Source organism: Mirounga leonina, unplaced genomic scaffold (assembly GCF_011800145.1).
Source record: "Mirounga leonina isolate KUSES-001 unplaced genomic scaffold, KU_Mleo_1.0 Mir_126, whole genome shotgun sequence".
NCBI classification, from domain to species: Eukaryota; Metazoa; Chordata; class Mammalia; order Carnivora; family Phocidae; genus Mirounga; species Mirounga leonina.
This window is the reverse complement of record NW_023270314.1, coordinates 22,520,902-22,539,084: the sequence shown is the minus strand read 5'-3', so window position 1 is coordinate 22,539,084 and position 18,183 is coordinate 22,520,902. Positions and strand designations below refer to the sequence as shown.

Below are 18,183 nucleotides of genomic sequence, written 5' to 3'. Positions count from 1 at the left end.
TGACCCTTCCCAGCGTGCTCGGCGATTCCGGCGTGCGAGGCCCTCGGAGGGCAAGGCCCCAGGGCCTGGCTTAGGGGCGCGAAAGGCGGGCTGGGAATTGTAGTTCAAGAGTCCACAAGGTCGGCTAGAGGCGGTCTGTAGAAAGGACTCGTTGTCCCAGCGTGCCTTGGGCCTCAGCCCGCGCGCTCGAGCTTCTCGCTCTCGCTCGCCCGCCCGCTCCCTTGCTAGCTCGCGCTTTCGCTCGCGCTCTCCTCGCGGATCGAAGGGGCTCTAGCCACAGCCTGCGGCTGGGAAGGGAGACAGAGGCGGCGGCTCAGGGGGAACGAGGCTGCAGTGGTGGTGGTGGGAAGATGTCGGGCGAGGACGAGCAGCAGGAGCAAACTATCGCCGAGGACCTGGTCGTGACCAAGTATAAGATGGGGGGCGACATCGCCAACCGTGAGTGCGGGCCTCGGGGGTCCGGAGATCGAGGCTGAGAGGGGGAGGCAAAGGGGACGGTGCTGGGCTGGCTCTGGAGGGGCTGGAGCGGTGGGGTCATGCAGAGTGAGCTACTGAGGGCTCTGCTCCGGTCCGCTGGGGGTGGCGTGGTGGGAAGACTCCGTGTTGCGCCTGGGACCTGTGCCGCCAGGCCTGGGCTGGAGTCTGGGGAGGTGCGGGCCCGGACCGGGAAGAGCGCAGAGCGGGGGGGCCCCCAGCCGGCTCGGACCTTAGGCCGTTAATTAGGAGGCAAGGCTCATCCTCAGCCCCTCACCCTTCGGTCCGGATCCCTGCCTCCTCTGATTCTGGCAGCGGCGAGGCCACCTCGAAAAGGAAGCGCCCAGCTGTTGGCGACGGAAGCGCCCCTCTATTTTGTTTTGGCTCCCCGGCGTCTGGGGCCCAGCCGGCACGTGTCGCCGGGTTCCCATGCGGATCGCCGGCTCCGTCTTCCTCTGCTGCCGTTCCTGACACCGGCTTCCCTACCACGTGCTTTGCTAGAGTCTTTCGTTTTTTACTTCAGCTCCTTCGCTGGTGGGGGCCCCCTTCTACTCTTGGGCCAGCTCAGGGACCGTTGGAGGGCACCCCTGGAGATCTAACACAGCTCGGAGATATATCTGGCTTTCCTTGAAGTTACTCGTTACTACCAGCAATCTGTGCAGATAGCCTTAGTTAGCCGTCAAAGTTGATTGTTCTCTGGGGCTTGACAACTCTAGAAGTGTTTTGAGGTTCTCACCCCAACTAGGCAGTCTTGTAAATAGTACTGAAAAGGGCAGGGCGGGGCTGATTTTAGGATCTCAGAAGTCATCCTTATTACCACCGTGCTCTGACTTTCTCAGCAGCTGCCTGCCAATCTAGGCAGATGTCTCACTTTCTATTTTCTCTCTTTCCAGTTCACCTTTTCACTTTAATACCTAGTTAGGGGGACAGAAAATGCTTGGGCTTGGGCTTTTGAATGGTTTTGACAGTAAAGATAGGTATTTAGGATCCCTTTAGTCCTATGGCCGAAAACCTGAGTTTTTCACATTTCCAAAGAATCACCAAAACCTAGATGACAAAAATCAAACCTGTAGTTCAGGATAGGCCATGGAGAGGACATCCGGTGAGCAGAACAGTGCTTTATAACATAATGGGCATTTAGTGTAGTACCCCCATTTGGGGTACTTTTTAGTATTAGTGGTTTGAATCAGAAAAAAAAAGTTTTCCCTTGCAATTTATAACTTCGGAGGCACTTGTAAAATCCCAGATACCAGTTTGAAACTATTTCAGGTCTTACACCTCTTTGAGATGTGCTAGGAGCTGTAAGCCATGAGCCTGTTGAATTGAAGCCCGGGAAAATTAGATTAAGTCCCTTTGGTTTATACACTGGTTGATGAGGAAATAAGTTTACGCAGATTGAGATTACTAACATCTAATTGGGGTGTCTGAGAAGGGAAGAAGGTGGCATTTAACAATGCATCAGCTTCGAGTCAGCAGTTCTGTGTCTACCTTCCTGTTGTTCCCGACGCCTATAAATTTCTTCTAGTCTGCTTTGCATGTATGTTGGTTACCTTGTGAGAACCCCCTTGAACTTCGTAACTGTCTTACCACGCCACAGGTATCTTTGGAAAGTCTCCCTTCACTAGGGAGACAGATGGTGTTGATCCAGTTGTCACATTCTATAGGGAAGGAAGGGTGTGTTGACTTTCTTATTTTAGGAAGAGGAAGGTAGAAATTTAGTGATTATAGGTAGGTATATTCCAAGAGGCAAAACTTGTGCACTCTTTCAACCTTTGGGCAATGGCACCAGGGAATATTAGAAACTCTTAACTTCTAGGTATTGTTTGGATGGTAACTTAGACAACACATGCAGAGCTGACATGGTGGGATTCTGTCCCCAGGGGTACTTCGGTCTTTGGTGGAAGCATCCTGCTCAGGTGTGTCGGTACTGAGCCTGTGTGAAAAAGGTGATGCCATGATTATGGAAGAGACAGGGAAAATTTTCAAGAAAGAAAAAGAAATGAAGAAAGGTAAAAAAAACAATCCCCCACTAATTCTCCCAAGTTTGACCCTTACTCAGTCCTGTTTGTTTTATTGTAATGATGTAACCCCCACCCGAGCTCTGGTTGAGATATTTGGAAATTTGGAATGGCAGGTGGGATGCAAGCAGTTTCCTACCCAATCCAAACTGATTAAACAGGCAAGACCCTGAAGAAAATCCTTCCATTTTTCTGAGGGGCAACAGGGCTCCGAGAGAGAGATTGGGCGAGAGAGACAGCAAGGCAGTAAGGCTGATGATTGTCTCTTTACAGGTATTGCCTTTCCCACCAGCATTTCAGTAAATAATTGTGTATGTCACTTCTCCCCTTTGAAGAGCGACCAGGACTATATTCTCAAGGAAGGTGACTTGGTAAAAATGTAAGCTTAAGCCATTTTAGAGCACTTGTCTTTTTCCTAAGCATTTGCATAGTGCTAGTTGCCAATGCTGTGCTCTGCTCTTGCCTTTTAGTGACCTTGGGGTCCATGTGGATGGCTTCATCGCTAATGTGGCTCACACTTTCGTGGTTGATGTAGCTCAGGTAGGTGGCCTGCTTTGAACTTGTTCCACCTGTGGGGAGTGGGGGAGAATATGCTGCTGCTTGCTTCTTTTTCCCACCCCCTACCACCAAAAACGTTTTGAGAGAGTCCCTAGAGAAATAAGAGGAGAAAAGTGTTTTCTCTCCTGCTCATTGGCTGGCCTTGCATAGTGACCAGTTGAGTTACAGTGCTTTCCAGAAAGCACTGATTGCATTTCCTTATCTACAGGGGACCCAAGTAACAGGGCGGAAAGCAGATGTCATTAAAGCAGCTCACCTTTGTGCTGAAGCTGCCCTACGCCTGGTCAAACCTGGAAACCAGGTAAGCTGTTTAGTCCAGCTCCAAAGATGATAGAGCCAAAGATGCATTAGTCAGCTATAATTGTCCTCTGTTGAATTGCCAGCTTCTTCTGCAGCCCCCTTATAAAACAGCTTTTTTTTTTTTTTTTTTTTTTAAAGTAAGCTCAATACCCAAGGTGGGGCTTGAACTCACCACCCTGAGATAAGAGTCGCGTGCTCTACTGAGTGAGCCGGCCAGGTGCCCCTAATACAGCTCTTTAAAGTTAGCTTTATCTTAGAATGGGATTTTTGAAAGAGAAGAGGCAGTTAACTCTGAGTGCCTGTCATAAGTAAGTTCCATGCTGGGTGTACGGGGATATATGGCCCTTTCTTCATGGAGCCTAGAGATCCTTCCTTATTCGTGTTTTGGATGTGCATCTTTTCCTAAAATAATTTGAGGTATATCGCTTACAGTAAAACACATGCAAAAAACAAAAACTTTTCTAATTACTACTTAAGTAATCTCTACACCCAACATGGGGCTCAAACTCACATCCCCAGAATCAAGAGTCGCCTCACCCTTCCAACTGAGCCAGCCAGGTACCCCCAAAAAATGCAACTTTAAAAGCTTATAAAACAGAAATCAGTAAACTGGTGGCAGAGAGAGGCCAAAAGTTCTGTGCCTTGCAAGACTATTTGGAAGCCCAGGGATCATGAACTGTCATGAATTAATACAATTTTACATCTTAGATTATGAGTGGAGACATTTTTTCTAACACTTCAGTCTCCAGGGTCCTGTTTAATACTTAAAGCTTCCCCCCCTTTTTTCCCCCTGTGCTCTCTTGTTCTTTATCCTTTTAATCAGTTTGTACTTCATCCCCATTGTTACTTGGTTACATCATTTTTACTTAAACCTCTGTCTTGGTTTCCTTATTATGATACCTACTTCATACAGCTGTTATGAAACACTTTGAACAGTGCCTGGCACATAGTAAGCAATTGTGTTGGCTGTAATTACTTGGCACGTTGATTATTTTTATTCTTTATATACTAACTACTGTGTATCTCCACTGGAAGGTAGTGTTGTATAGTGGCTATTGTATAGTTATGACATACATCAGAATTTCTGGGTTCTTGCCCTGTTTCCACCCCTTACTGCTTAAAAATAACTTTGAATTCAGATTTCCTCACCTGCAAAATAGGAAAAATAAAATTGTCACTTATTGTCACAGGGTTGTTGTGACAATTGAGATGATCCTTGTAAAGTACCTAACACATAGTTTAGTAATATTGTTAACTCTCTTTTTCATTTTCCATGAAACAAATGGAATAGCTTAGATGGGAATCAGATCATATTTGAAAGAGGTAAAAGGGGGAAAATCAGAGCTTGTTGTTCCCTCTCAACAGATATTGTGGACTAAACACTGGATTTATCACCAGGAAACCTGGGTTTATTCCAGTTTCTTTCAGTTAACTGGCTTAACTCTGGGCAAATCTCCTAACCTTTCTGAACCTCAGTTTCTACATCTTCTAAATTGGGATATGGGATATAGATCTGTCCTATTCACCTTTAAGAATTGTTGTCTAGTTAGACCATCTTTGTGAAAGCACTTTGTAAAATGATATGCAAATGTAAGGTATTTTTAGGTTATAGGGATAATAAGGGCTATGAAATGAAAAACCAATGAGAATTGTTGCTCTTAAGAGGATATGGGGATTCTCAGTTCTTTTGTGCTTTTCATTCTCACGGTAGAGAACTTGTTGGCCCCTGGTACATATCTCACCTGTTATTTGATCTTGTACTTGTAGAACACACAAGTGACAGAAGCCTGGAACAAAGTTGCCCACTCGTTTAATTGCACACCAATAGAAGGTGAGACCTCAGATAACAGGGTTGAGGGTCTGAGTGCTTTCGTAGAATTAAGGATTTTGTTCCTTTGAGGATCCATCCTGGCTCTAGCCCAGTCTAAGCCAAAACCCTTACTACCCTGAGTTTTCATAGCCAGGCATTTTTCCCCTCATTGCCTGCCTCATCAAACGACCTAGGTGGGTGGATTTGGAAACCTTTTGGGATTCTAGATGGCTTTGCCCTTTCTACAGGTATGTTGTCACATCAATTGAAGCAGCATGTAATCGATGGAGAGAAAACCATTATCCAGAATCCCACAGACCAGCAGAAGTAGGTGCCAATTCCACCCTTCACCTTCCACCATCTGAGACTAGTCATGAATGTTTTCTTCCATACGCCTAGCCTAATCGTGTCTACCTTCTATTTCAAGCTCCAGGAACTACTCATTGTTTTTATTATTCCCTTTTTATTTCTTTTAGGAAGGACCATGAAAAAGCTGAATTTGAGGTACATGAAGTATATGCTGTGGATGTTCTTGTCAGCTCAGGAGAGGGCAAGGTGAGGAGAGTTTGTCATAACTAGCAAAGAGGGGTGCCTGAGGGTGTGTCCTAAGAGCGCCAGACCAAACGTGACCTAACTTATTACTCTTTTAGGCCAAGGATGCAGGGCAAAGAACCACCATTTACAAACGAGACCCTTCTAAACAGTATGGCCTGAAAATGAAAACTTCGCGTGCCTTCTTCAGTGAGGTTGAAAGGCGTTTTGATGCCATGCCATTTACTTTAAGGTACTATGACTTCACTTAGCAAGAACAGGACTTGGAACCAGTCTGATTCATAGACCACACACCCAAGAACACTGTTCCTTCTCCCAGCGCACCCCCCTCCCACCCCGCCCCTGCCTAGACTTGTAGTTCCAGCCTGCATGCATGCCTTCTCTCCTTCTCCCCATTGCCCTCTCACTGAAGGTAGTGTGAAAGAGCAATCCTAAGCATGATTTCTGCCTGAGGGTAGGTGCTATTTAAAACCAGGAGGAAAATGGTAAGACTTGATAGGGGGTTAAGGATACCTGAATTTGTCTTCCCCCACCCAGAGCATTTGAAGATGAGAAGAAGGCCCGGATGGGTGTGGTGGAGTGCGCCAAACATGAACTGCTGCAGCCATTTAATGTTCTCTATGAGAAGGAGGGTGAGTTCTAAGAGAGCTTCACTTTGGAGCCCCTGATTAGGGTCCCCTCCCTCTAGCTTACAGAAAAGAGTACGACAAGGGAGCATTTTACCAAAAACACTTCCTTTCTCCTGTAGGTGAATTTGTTGCCCAGTTTAAATTTACAGTCCTCCTCATGCCCAATGGCCCCATGCGGATAACCAGTGGTCCCTTTGAACCTGACCTCTACAAGTCTGAGATGGAGGTCCAGGATGCAGAGCTAAAGGTCAGTGTGTGATAGAAAGTGTGAGCATATGGCACCTGTCCTGGGAGTGAGAATGAGGTATCAACAAAGTCCTGAAAAGAGTTACCGATACTGAGAGTGACACTTCGTGTTTTTTCTACATTGCTCAAAATTTGTTTTCCTTCTTCCTCCTATTTTCCAGGCCCTCCTCCAGAGTTCGGCAAGTCGGAAAACCCAGAAAAAGAAAAAAAAGAAGGTGTGTTATGATCTTCGCTCTCTGGCAGGGTGAACCTGATCCCTCTTTAGTCTGCCTTCCCGGGTTGTGGTGGGCATACATATTTCTGTATATCCTTACTTCCCTCTCTCCCCACCCCCACCTCAGCCCTGACCTAGAGCATTAGGATATTTTTGTCCTTGGTCTCCCAGATACTATTGCAAGTAGTTGGAAATTGAGAAGTCTTCCTCTCCTTTCCATGAACATAGGCCTCCAAGACTGCAGAGAATGCCACCAGTGGGGAAACATTAGAAGAGAATGAAGCTGGGGACTGAGGTGGGTCCCATCTCCCCAGCTTGCTGCTCCTGCCTCATCCCCCTCCCACCACGCCCCAGGCTCTGTGAAGTGCAGTTCGTCTTCTCCACCCAGGACCGCCAACAGAGCAGGGTCTCCCTGCCCCCATCCCTGTCCCCACCCAACCCCTTCCAACAACAACCAGCTCCAACTGACTCTGGTCTTGGGAGGCCAGGCTTCCCAGCCACCGAAGACTACTTTAAATAGAAAAGAGAAATTGAATAATAAAATCAGGAGTCAAAATTCATCGTCTTCAAGCCCCTCTTTCTAGCCTTTTTCTACTACTGTCTGCTTGGTCAAGGTTTATGGCCCTAAAACAGAACAGGGAGAAGGCTAAAGTAGCCACCACCACTAAAAGCTGAAATTTTTTTATACCACTCTAGTGTCAGCATTTTCCCATCTGTTGGGCCTTGTTCCTCTCTTTTCCCACTCTCCCCAGGTATTTTACCAGGCCTCAAAATAGAGAGGAGCTATATTCTTCAGATTGTTTTTATTCATATGTGGCAGATTCCTTTTCTGATCCAGACTGTCTGGTTAGGCTCCTCTCATTTTTAGGAGCCGGAGCCTGCATTTACCAAGGGATTCTCATCTGTCAAATGGATCCTCATTTGTAAATCTCTTTAGTCATTTTTGTTCCACAGGACTTTTTTTTTTTTTTTGTCTTCACAAAGCTGTAAAGGAGTAATCCATCTCAACCTTGTCTATTTCTTTGGAGTCAGGGGGGGTGGGGGGCGGTACATTCCATTGCTCCATCTTAGAAACCTGAGCTGGAAGCTCAACTGTGGTTTTGTTCCCTGTTTGAAATATTTTGACCTCCCTCCCTGAAAGAAAGACCAGGAACCAGAGGAGCAGACTGAAGAGACAACTCCTGGCTTTTTGAAGCTGTGGACTTGGATTGGATGAATTGCTAGGGGTTTGGAGAGAAAGGTGATGAGTTTCAGTACCTCTGGCATGCTGTCCCAGGGAACCAGGGCTCCCGCTAACTTATGAGGTTTTTAAACATGTTGAAAATGACATGGCGTTAAAATAAATTTGGATTTGCTCATAATCATGTGCCTTTATATGCTGCTCTTATTTGATGGAGGTGGGGGAAATGTCAGTTGAAGTGATGGTCATTTGGAACTAGTTTTCTATATTGCCATATTCTGCCTTAGAAAGAGAAATACTATGGGTTGGGAAGACCTAAATCCTGGATTCTCTGAATTAAAACTAAATTTTTTTTTAAAGTTTTTAAATTTTTCTAGAGTAAAATCTTACCCCTTATTGGTGGCAGTTTGTTCAGGACAAGGTGTATTGTAAAAAATAAAGCACCATATACAAGTGTTTATCTTAATTTAGGAAGCCATAAAGAATGCCTTTACTATTACATAATTTTTCAGGGCCAGTCTGAGATGGATGGATAATTTATTAGACTTAAATGTGAGGCATTGCTGACCTGGAGATAATATAGTAAACAAAACAGCATAGGTCCCTTTGTAAGAGCTTATGAACTACAGTTGACCCCTGAACAACATGAGGGTTAGGGGCACCAAGGTGCTGGCACAGTTGAAAATTCTTAATGTAATTTTTGGCTCCTCAAAGCTTAATAGCCTACTGTTGACCAGAAGCTGTAGGATGACACTTGATTAACACGTTTTACATGTTATACGCATTATATACTCTAGTACAGTAAGCTAGAGAAAGTAAGAAAATCAGAGGGAGGGGCAGCTCAGTGGCTCAGTCCGTAACCGTCTGCCTTCGGTTCAGGTCATGATCCCAGGATCCTGGGATCGAGCTCCCTGCTCCCTGGGAAGCCTGCTTCTCCCTCTCTCACTCCCCCTGCTTATGTTCCCTCTCTCTTGCTGTGTCTCTGTCAGAATCTTAAGGGGCGCCTGGCTGGCTCAGTTGCTTAAGCGTCTGCCTTTGGCTCAGGTCATGATCCCAGGGTCCTGGGATCAAGCCCTGCATCGGGCTCCCTGCTCTGTGGGGAACCTGCCTTTCCCTCCCCCACTCCCCCTGCTTCTGTTCCCTCTCTCGCTGTGTCTCTCTCTGTCAAATAAATAAATAAAATCTTTTTTAAAAAATCTTAAAAAAAAAATCAGAGGGAAAGAAAATACATTTACAATATTGTGTGTATATTAAAACTCCACAGGTACGTCTACCCATGGCAGTCAAACCTGTGTTCAGGTGTCAGCTGTAGTGGGCAATCAACAGGTGAAATCCTGGTGGACTTGATAGAACGTTGCTGGGGTTTTTTATTCTCAAAAATTTTTTCATATTCTGATGGTGACAATACTAGAACTACTTAAAAGCTTGGAATGAGAGTCCTAAGTGTAAAAAAACAAAGTTTTTTTTCCAGAGTTAAAAAGGTGAAGTGTGGGCGCCTGGGTGGCTCAGTTGGTTAAGCGACTGCCTTCGGCTCAGGTCATGATCCTGGAGTCCCGGGATCGAGTCCCGCATCGGGCTCCCTGCTCGGCGGGGAGTCTGCTTCTCCCTCTGACCCTCCCCCCTCTCATGTGCTCTCTGTCTCTTTCTGTCTCAAATAAATAAATCTTAAAAAAAAAAAGGTGAAGTGTTACCGTATAAATTATAAAGGGAAACCACGAAGAAAGGATGATCACCAAAAGCCTTACAGTCTCTTATTATAAGTTAGGTGACGTCTGTATGGTAGAGGGTTCTTTTTCATCCTTCCTAAGTCAAGTTTCCATAGCCAAACCTATGGGTATGTTTTCTGAGTGCTTCTGACCTGACCATACCGCGAAACTGGGAAGTTCTTTATCTTAACACCAAATATTCTCTAGAGAAGACAGCTGATCTTGCTTCCTCTGTCTATTGATTTGATCTTCACCCCTCGGTAGAGGGAGAGTCACTGAAGTATCTTCTGAACAAGATGCACTGTGGCCAGGAACCCTGTGACATTCATTCAGCCTCAGATAATTGTGGGGAAAGACCGTGGTTGACAAGAAAAAAGCGTTGATCTAAATTACAAAGGTCTCTTTTTGTAGTATGACGGCTTTCTCGACTCCCCACTTTACATCTTCCCACGTTCTGTAATCTTAGGATCTTCGTAAGTTCCGAGATAGAATCTCCCTACAGCAATTTAGAAAATAAACGAGTAAAAGAAGTCAGGAATCTTTGGAGAGTCCGCACTTATCCATAATAAAATGGAGGGTGTCCCCAGGAAACTGCAACTCCCATGAAGCAGTGAGAGGGAAGGCGGAAGTCACTATCATCTGTTCGTCGGCACCTCTCGGTCCCACATTGGAAATATGTGCTCACGTTGAAATAATACAATGGCCTCATAAGAAAACTGGGGAAGGGGAATTTTGTAACTCAAATTTAAAATGTTTCCAAGAGCGCTGCTAAGTCAATCACTTAATCCGGCACCTGAGGGGCCGAAACCCATTGTTTCTCCCCTTGGGTAGTCCCGCCCTTGGAGGAAGAGTGAAATAGCGGAAGTGACGACACAACTCCCTATTAAATAAGTGGAGGCGGGCTGCTGGCGCTCTCTCGGCCTTAGCGCCATCTTCTTGGGTGAGTGTGATTGTTGCGTGTGTCCGGATCCGTGCACAATCCATTAACATCTGATCTCTGCGCTTGCCATCATTACAGCAAACTAACTGTGGCCTTTTTCTCTTTACCTGTAGAAACGTCTGCGCCATGAGAGCCAAGGTAAGCAGTCCCTGGCAGTAACCTGAGGCAGTAGCTACTGATGATCGGTGGGGGGATAGCCAGGCAAGGGAAGTCCGCCATGGTTCCCGAGCCGCTGGGTTCTCAAGGGTGCCCAAGAGCTCGTGGGGGAGGAAGGATAATTTGGGGAGAAGCAGAGGAGGTGGCTATGTAGTGTGGGTAGAGAGGGCGGGAGTAGAAAAGCGCACGCGGGATTCATGTTTATGTCGGCGAGTGAGGGTGGGAGTCCGAATTACTGATAGGGTTACTGCTTGGGCAGGAACCTGCCAGGTTTTAAATAATGCCCTTCACATCCCTGCCTAAACCTGTTACTAAAGCTAATAATCTCTTGTTTTATTCACTGCCTCTGGTTATGATCGGTTGCCAGTGGAGGAAGAAGCGAATGCGCAGGTATGTTGAGACTTGACCGGCCAAAACAGGAAGAGGGAAATGTAGCGTGCCTCGGACAAAACGTGGGAGGAACATTTGGTTTAGAAATCTGAAAGAACTTTAGGTGAAAAACAGTTCTAAGTATTGCCTTTACTAGTCAGGGATTGAACACAAGATAATAGGACCAAGTGCTTGTTTGTTTTGCCACCTCAGGTATCGGATGCACGTTTTTTAAGATGGGAGGGAAAGACTGAACTTGGGTTTGTGGGCAGGAGATGATTCCCGTGTCTGCTTTTTCAGGCTGAAGCGTAAAAGAAGAAAGATGAGGCAGAGGTCCAAGTAAACCGCTAACTTGTGCACCCATGGAGCCACAGGAGCAGAAAGAAGGAAAGCCAGAGGCCAGGGGCGCTGGTACCAATTGTTGGACTGCATGCCTACTTTCTAGAGCTTGATTCAAGGGCTCTAGACCATCGCCATCTGATCGCAACGACCACCTTTGAAGAGACCTGCCTTGTTCATACCAAAACAGTCCCTTTTGGTCCTTTGCCCTGGACCTGTGACTTTCGGGACTAATTCTGTTTTCATTTGTGGCTGGATGTAACACGTGTACAATAAATCATCTCTTCTGCTGTCTTAGCTGAAGAAAAAAATGCTCTTGTCTCATACGTGGTTTTTATGGTTTCATTGGCTGGGGGGGTTCTGGATCAGTGCAGCAGGCCCTCTTGAATACCCCGTGCTGTAGTGTCAAGCACGCTACATGGGCTACGGTGACTCCCGTCCTTGGCTAACATCTGGTCCGCGGGCCCTCGGAGCAGCTGGATAACTGGGGGGCCCCTCCCATACTGGGTGTAGTACGCGCACGGGGACCGGTTTCAAGGTGGTTCGCGGCCAAGTTAGGCGCAGACGGCGGTCCCGCCCCTACTCTTGTCTGGGCCTACGTTACAGGTACTAAGTTCCCGTTTGGGGGCCCTACTGTGCTGTTGGGCTGGGTTGCTATGGTGACGCGCAAAGCTTGCCGGGAACTTCCTGTTGGTATCTGCACAAGTACTTTGCGCACCATAGAGTAGTTCCGGGTCTGTGGCTAGAGCGCCATTTCTTCCGCAGGAAGCGGAAGGGCGATAGGGTAGGCGGCTCTTTGTCGAAGCTAGAGGACCGGCAGGCGGCAGCAGCAACTACGGCGGCGGCGGCAGGTGAGGGAGGCGGGAGACTTAGGTAGAGGCCGCGCCCGGAGGGGAGGAGTCGGGGCCGGCCCAGCAGCTGGGCTCGGCCGGGCTACACAAGGCCCCCCAGGACCGAGCTGTTTCTTTCTCACGCCCCAGGGCCGAGCCCTTATTCTGACTGACCCTGCTTCGCGAGCAAACGCCAGCTCCGTGACGTCACAGCCCTGCCCATCCCCGCAGCTTGATGTCACCTGGAATCTCCCCTTCCCGCTTCACTTGTGCTCCCTTAGCGTCCTATTCGTCTGGTCCACGGCTGAGCGCCAGTCGCACTACACAGAACCTGGCAAGCTAGAAGACTTGTGGGAAACTCCTAGGACTTTTCCCCCAAACTCTGGGGTGTTGCGAAGCGTCATAATCACCGCCTCCAAGTCTAATCAGCCATCCCACTGCACTGTCAGCCGCTGCCCTTGCACGACTCCCCATTCAGAGTTAACTAATCTCAACCCTAGGCCGGGCTCTGATCCTCACATCTTCCTTCATCTTGAGGCAGGACACCACTCACCCTTTGTTCACCCAGGGCTGGTTTTCCAACCCGTCCTCCTAGGCTCTCCAGCTTAGTTCTATCTTCTTACTCTTCTTACTGACAACTTCTCCCCTTGACAGGTGAAGTTCAGCTTGAACTGGAAGGAAATCTTGGAAGTGTTCAGAGCTCTTGCCATTTTTGTCAAACTTCTTTATTGAACAAACATTTTATAGTCCTGTGTTCTTACTCCTTCTCCCACCCAGTCTCTGTTTGTTTTTTATTCCTGATCAGAACCCAGCAGTGATGTGGAGGTGGAGACCCACAGGAGCCCCGGACTTCACCTGAGCTACCTCAGGTATTGAACTATCCTGGGAGAGTTGGGTGGGGAGGAATATTATACCTGATTATCTGCTTCTGGTGGGACTTGCATCATGGTTCAGGCTTAGAGAGATGGTATTTATCTTTCACCAGGGCATTTCACTTTTAGTAAAAGTTTGTATCTTCCTATCTACCATTCTTTTTTCCTTGATTGTTTCTGTTCTGGGACTACATCCCTTTGGAGGAAGAGGATCCTTCTTCTTTTACAGATTCTTCTGTAACTCTGGGCTCTGATCTGGTTGGTTCATTTTAGGAAGCCCTGAAGGCAAAGTCAAGGCAATGGGGAAGGTGGCTGGGGGGAGATGAAGCCCAAAGAAACCAGGAAAGATTCCCTTATACTCAAGAGGAAACAATATGAAGTTTTTCTTATATGAACAGCAGGGGGAGCCTGATCACTGTCTTAGAAAGGCTTATGAGGTCAGACACGTGGTGGCAGGGACTCCCAGTCTTCTTGGGGGTGGGGAGAGGGGAGGGCTAGAACCAGGGCAGTGGACTGACATTCCAGAGCTCTCTTGGGAAAGAGGAGACTTAAAAAACTTTCATAGAGTCTATAAATAAAGAGGATCTTTATGGGGTGAGGAATGGTGTGGTTTGATGTCAGTGGGATCTTCTAATGGGGAATAGGAGGGGGGGTGTAGAATGGGGAAAGAAAGGTCACTTGTTCCTGTGAAATTAACTCCTTCCTCCCACCTTGATCTTACCACAAATGGCTTGGTCCTTTGGTGGTGGTGGTGGGGTAAGTGGAGATTCCAGCTGTAGAACTCTTATCCTGAAATGGAGTGGAGGGGGCTGACCGCATGAGTTGAGAGCGGTGGTAAGCTGGGAGAGAATACTAAAAAATGATAGGTTTAGGGACTGCCCTCAAGCTGGTGACACCAATCTCTTCACTTAGGATTTCCTGAGGTCTTGAGATCTGATACTTCACAGTGCCCTCACCTGAGATCCCATAGAAGAGGAGTTAAGGGAAGTTTTGTCTGCAGTGTCCCAATATTCAGAGCCCTAGTAAGCTCACCAGCCCATCTTGGCCACTTCCCAGTCTTCTCATAACCTATTGAGACACTGAGACAGCAGTTTTAATTTCACTTGCTCGACTTTAATAAGGTCAGCTCAGAAGGGGAAATAAAACCCAACACTATTTTCTCCTTGCCTGCTCCTTGGCCTAACATCATTAGTGAGATGAGGTGGCTTCATCCCAGCTCCCCCCCGCCACCTCTGCCATTAGTCAGGCTAGTGTGAATCATTCTGGCCCAGATCAGGTGCACAAGGGCCTGGGCGGGACTTCTGACAAGCCAGCCAGTCCAGCCAGAATTCTCATCCCTTAGATTTTCCATCTCCAAAGCCATTGCCCCTCTGGCCTGCCTCTTGCTGGACTGCCTGCTGTATAGCTGGGAAGCATGTGGCCTCTCTGGAAGATTCCTTTTTGACACAGTTCTCCTCTTTCCTAGTGGTCACCAAGGGTGGCAAGAAAAAGAAGAAAGCCCTGAGTTGGGGGGGACCAGGATGCCTGACCGGGACAGCTATGCCAACGGCACTGGGAGCAACAGTGGAGGCCCTGGAGGCGGTGGCAGTGAGGAGGCCAGTGGGGCAGGGGCGGGCAGTGGCGGGGCCAGCTCAGATGCCATCTGTAGAGACTTCCTGAGGAACGTGTGCAAGCGAGGCAAGCGTTGCCGCTATCGCCATCCAGACATGAGTGAGGTATCCAACTTGGGGGTGAGCAAAAATGAGTTCATCTTCTGCCATGACTTCCAGAACAAGGAGTGTAGCCGCCCTAACTGCCGATTCATCCATGGCTCCAAGGAGGATGAGGATGGTTATAAGAAGACAGGAGAGCTTCCCCCTCGGCTGAGGCAGAAAGTGGCAGCCGGCCTGGGCCTTTCACCAGCTGACCTGCCCAATGGCAAGGAGGAGGTCCCTATCTGCCGCGACTTTCTCAAGGGTGACTGCCAGAGAGGAGCCAAGTGCAAGTTCCGCCACTTGCAACGGGATTTTGAGTTTGATGCTCGGGGTGGAGGTGGCAGTGGTGGTGGCGGCTCAACAGGCCCTGTCCCCCCGGGACGACGTCATGACCTCTATGATATCTACGACCTCCCTGACAGGGGCTTTGAGGACCATGAGCCAGGCCCCAAGCGCCGGCGAGGTGGATGCTGCCCCCCAGATGGCCCGCATTTTGAATCCTATGAATATAGCCTGGCTCCACCCCGAGGGGTGGAGTGCAGACTGCTGGAGGAGGAGAATGCCATGCTCAGGAAGCGGGTGGAGGAGCTAAAGAAGCAGGTCAGCAACCTGCTGGCCACCAATGAGGTACTGCTGGAACAAAATGCCCAGTTCCGCAATCAGGCCAAGGTCATGACCCTGAGCTCTACTGCACCAGCGACGGAGCAGACTCTGGCCCCCACCGTGGGCACTGTCGCCACTTTTAACCATGGCATTGCCCAGACTCACACTACTCTCAGCAGCCAGGCTCTACAGCCTCGCCCCGTATCCCAGCAAGAACTGGTGGCCCCCACTGGAGCTCCGGCTGCTCCCCCAACTAATGCTGCACCTCCTGCTGCTCCACCACCCCCACCCCCACACTTGAACCCAGAGATCACGCCATTGTCAGCGGCTCTGGCTCAAACAATTGCCCAGGGCATGGCACCCCCACCTGTCTCCATGGCTCCCGTGGCTGTATCTGTGGCTCCTGTGGCCCCTGTGGCTGTATCGATGGCCCAGCCTTTGGCAGGAATCACAATGAGCCACACCACCACTCCCATGGTGACTTACCCCATCGCTTCCCAGAGCATGCGTATCACAGCCATGCCACACTGAGGGGGCTATGGACACTCCCCTGGTATAGCCTCCCAGGGCTGGGGTCGAGGGGCCCTTACCCGCTCGCCTAGCCCTCCCAGGCCCTGTCTAAAGGGCTCACTCAAGAACTAGGATGAGAGACTACCAGGAGTTTGCTTCTGAGAAGGGGTTGGGCTGGTCTGTTCTCTCTCACCTCCCTTTTATGAGGGTCCTCTTGTCCATCTTCCTTCAAGCCTCACAGAGGGGGCTTGCATAGGAGTGCAGACTGAAGCCAGCAGAGAGGAAGGACTGACCGAGGGGCTGTATGTCCCCTCATGGGAAGACGGGGACATCCTGGTCTTGTCCTCTCTTCTGTATAGCACAGGTTCCAGCACTGGCTTTGTAAGAAAAAAAAATACCCTGCCTAGAGGGAAAGCCAGGAAAGATTGGGAAGCGGGTGGCCAGGAGAGAAGGCCTGATAGGAGCCTTCAGACAATTGGGGGCCTAGTGGAGTTGGACAATACAGGAACTGTTCCTGGGCCCATGGGAAGGTGGGGACCATAGTACTCCAGCCCAAAGACGAGGGGAGCGTTCATTACCTTGGCTTGGCCTGGAAATCCATAGGGCAGGGCCCACCACTTTCCAAAGAAATAAAAAAAGAATTATTTTTAACAAATGGAGGCAGTGAAACTTGCTTAGATATTCTGTGTGGAAGATGGGAGCAGTAAATAGATCTCATGCCAAAATGGGATAAAGACCCACCCTCACATGGCTTGGATAAGGTTGGGCTGAGGCCATGTGTGAAGGGTAGGGACCCAGAACAAGACCAGATGGGGCTTTGTGGGGTAAAAGCATTGGAGCCACCTAGTCTAGTTTAAAAAGAGTCCCATCTGTTCTGGTTTCTATCTGCATGTACTATTCCCAGGATACCTTAGTAACCAGGGCTCCTGGGGTCATTTAGGGGGGCAGGTACTAAGGAGGGGTGGCTGTGCTGGGAAATGGGAATGGGATATATATTGACAGATCCTTCCCTTATTCAAACAGTAGGGCAGGTGGCAGTTGCTCTCTGAGTTGTTGATGTCAGTTAATATCCCTCTTACCCCATCCCTTCCTCAGTTACAATGCCTTAAGCCTTCAAGGCTTGGGAGGTGCTGGGAAAAGGAAAGTTCTTCTGGGGACACGAGCCGCAGTGTTCATCTCTTTCCTCTGCCTCCAAATAGAACCACAGAGGTTTTAAATCCATTTAAGAGTCAGTAAGGCCAGGGGCCCCCAGAGCCAAACCTCAGTTCCTCCTCAGCTCATGGTTGATGTAGGGGAAACAACTCAGGTGTATGACGGGACAGTGGATTTGGGGTAGAGAAAGTGATTCTGAGTTGTGCTTCCCCCATCATATCTCCTGCTACCTCTTGCTTTCTTGTCTGGTTGATCACTCAGGTTACACCTGGGATTGGAGATGGTGGGCTAAGTCAAGGCTGGTCATAAAAAAGAAAAAGAAATGGCCTATAGACTAAAAGTGGGCAAATACTGAAATACTGTTTGTGGACTTTAGAAACCACACATTGATAAGCTTAATGTTGATTTTTCTGGCACAATTCTGGCTTATTAAAAGAGATGGTTTATAAGCATTTAGAGACAAATGTGATCATAGATACCAACATGAGTTCATCCCAGCCAAATCCTGACTGTTTTCTTTTTGCTGAGTATCCCTAAAGGGGTAGATTTGGGAAACTGCAGACATTGTATGTTCCTTATTAACATACGCCAGCTAAAGGCCGCCAGGAATACACCTGTAGTCGAACAAGCTGGGTTTAATGCTCACTGCAGTGGTGGAGAAAACCTGGCGCATGGGATCCATGGTGTGTCCTAGCAAGGGGGCATTAGAAAGGACTATCAGGACTTGGACTTTGGTTAAGTGATTTGGGGGAAGGTTCAAGGAAGTGGGGCTTGACTCTGGATTGGGTGGTGTCAGGGAAGCAGGGACACTTCTGTGACTGGGTATCTTTTATCTAGGAAAAAGGCAGACAGAGTGAAGCTGAAATTGGTGACAAAGCAGCAGTCACTCATTAGCTGGGAGAGGGGGATGGTTGCTATTTCATGATTTGCACACCGACCATATTTCGTGTTTAAACAAAATTGTGAAGTGTGATCTTGTTTTCTGCCTCACTTCATCACAGTCACTGATGCCCTTGTGTGATGTTGTTTTG

The 18,183-nt window shown here is 48.3% G+C and overlaps 2 protein-coding genes and 1 long non-coding RNA gene across 3 annotated transcripts; all 3 read left to right on the top strand.

The window, feature by feature from the left end:
• The first annotated feature begins 169 nt into the window (after window positions 1–169).
• Window positions 170–8,162, top strand: PA2G4 (proliferation-associated 2G4). The gene is made up of 13 exons (XM_035002406.1): window positions 170–438; window positions 2,355–2,483; window positions 2,766–2,871; window positions 2,963–3,032; window positions 3,259–3,351; window positions 5,118–5,181; window positions 5,409–5,487; window positions 5,637–5,715; window positions 5,811–5,944; window positions 6,250–6,344; window positions 6,461–6,588; window positions 6,749–6,802; window positions 7,030–8,162. Exons 1-13 carry the CDS (start codon window positions 351–353, stop codon window positions 7,093–7,095), a joined length of 1,185 nt encoding a protein of 394 aa, XP_034858297.1. The 5' UTR covers window positions 170–350; the 3' UTR covers window positions 7,096–8,162.
• Window positions 8,163–10,600: 2,438 nt separating this feature from the next.
• Window positions 10,601–11,802, top strand: LOC118008726. The gene is made up of 3 exons (XR_004678740.1): window positions 10,601–10,765; window positions 11,151–11,173; window positions 11,453–11,802. It is a non-coding gene; the product is annotated as an uncharacterized LOC118008726 (long non-coding RNA).
• Window positions 11,803–12,261: 459 nt separating this feature from the next.
• Window positions 12,262–17,604, top strand: ZC3H10 (zinc finger CCCH-type containing 10). The gene is made up of 3 exons (XM_035002405.1): window positions 12,262–12,342; window positions 13,127–13,190; window positions 14,659–17,604. Exon 3 carries the CDS (start codon window positions 14,714–14,716, stop codon window positions 16,019–16,021), a length of 1,308 nt encoding a protein of 435 aa, XP_034858296.1. The 5' UTR covers window positions 12,262–12,342; window positions 13,127–13,190; window positions 14,659–14,713; the 3' UTR covers window positions 16,022–17,604.
• Window positions 17,605–18,183: the final 579 nt, after the last annotated feature.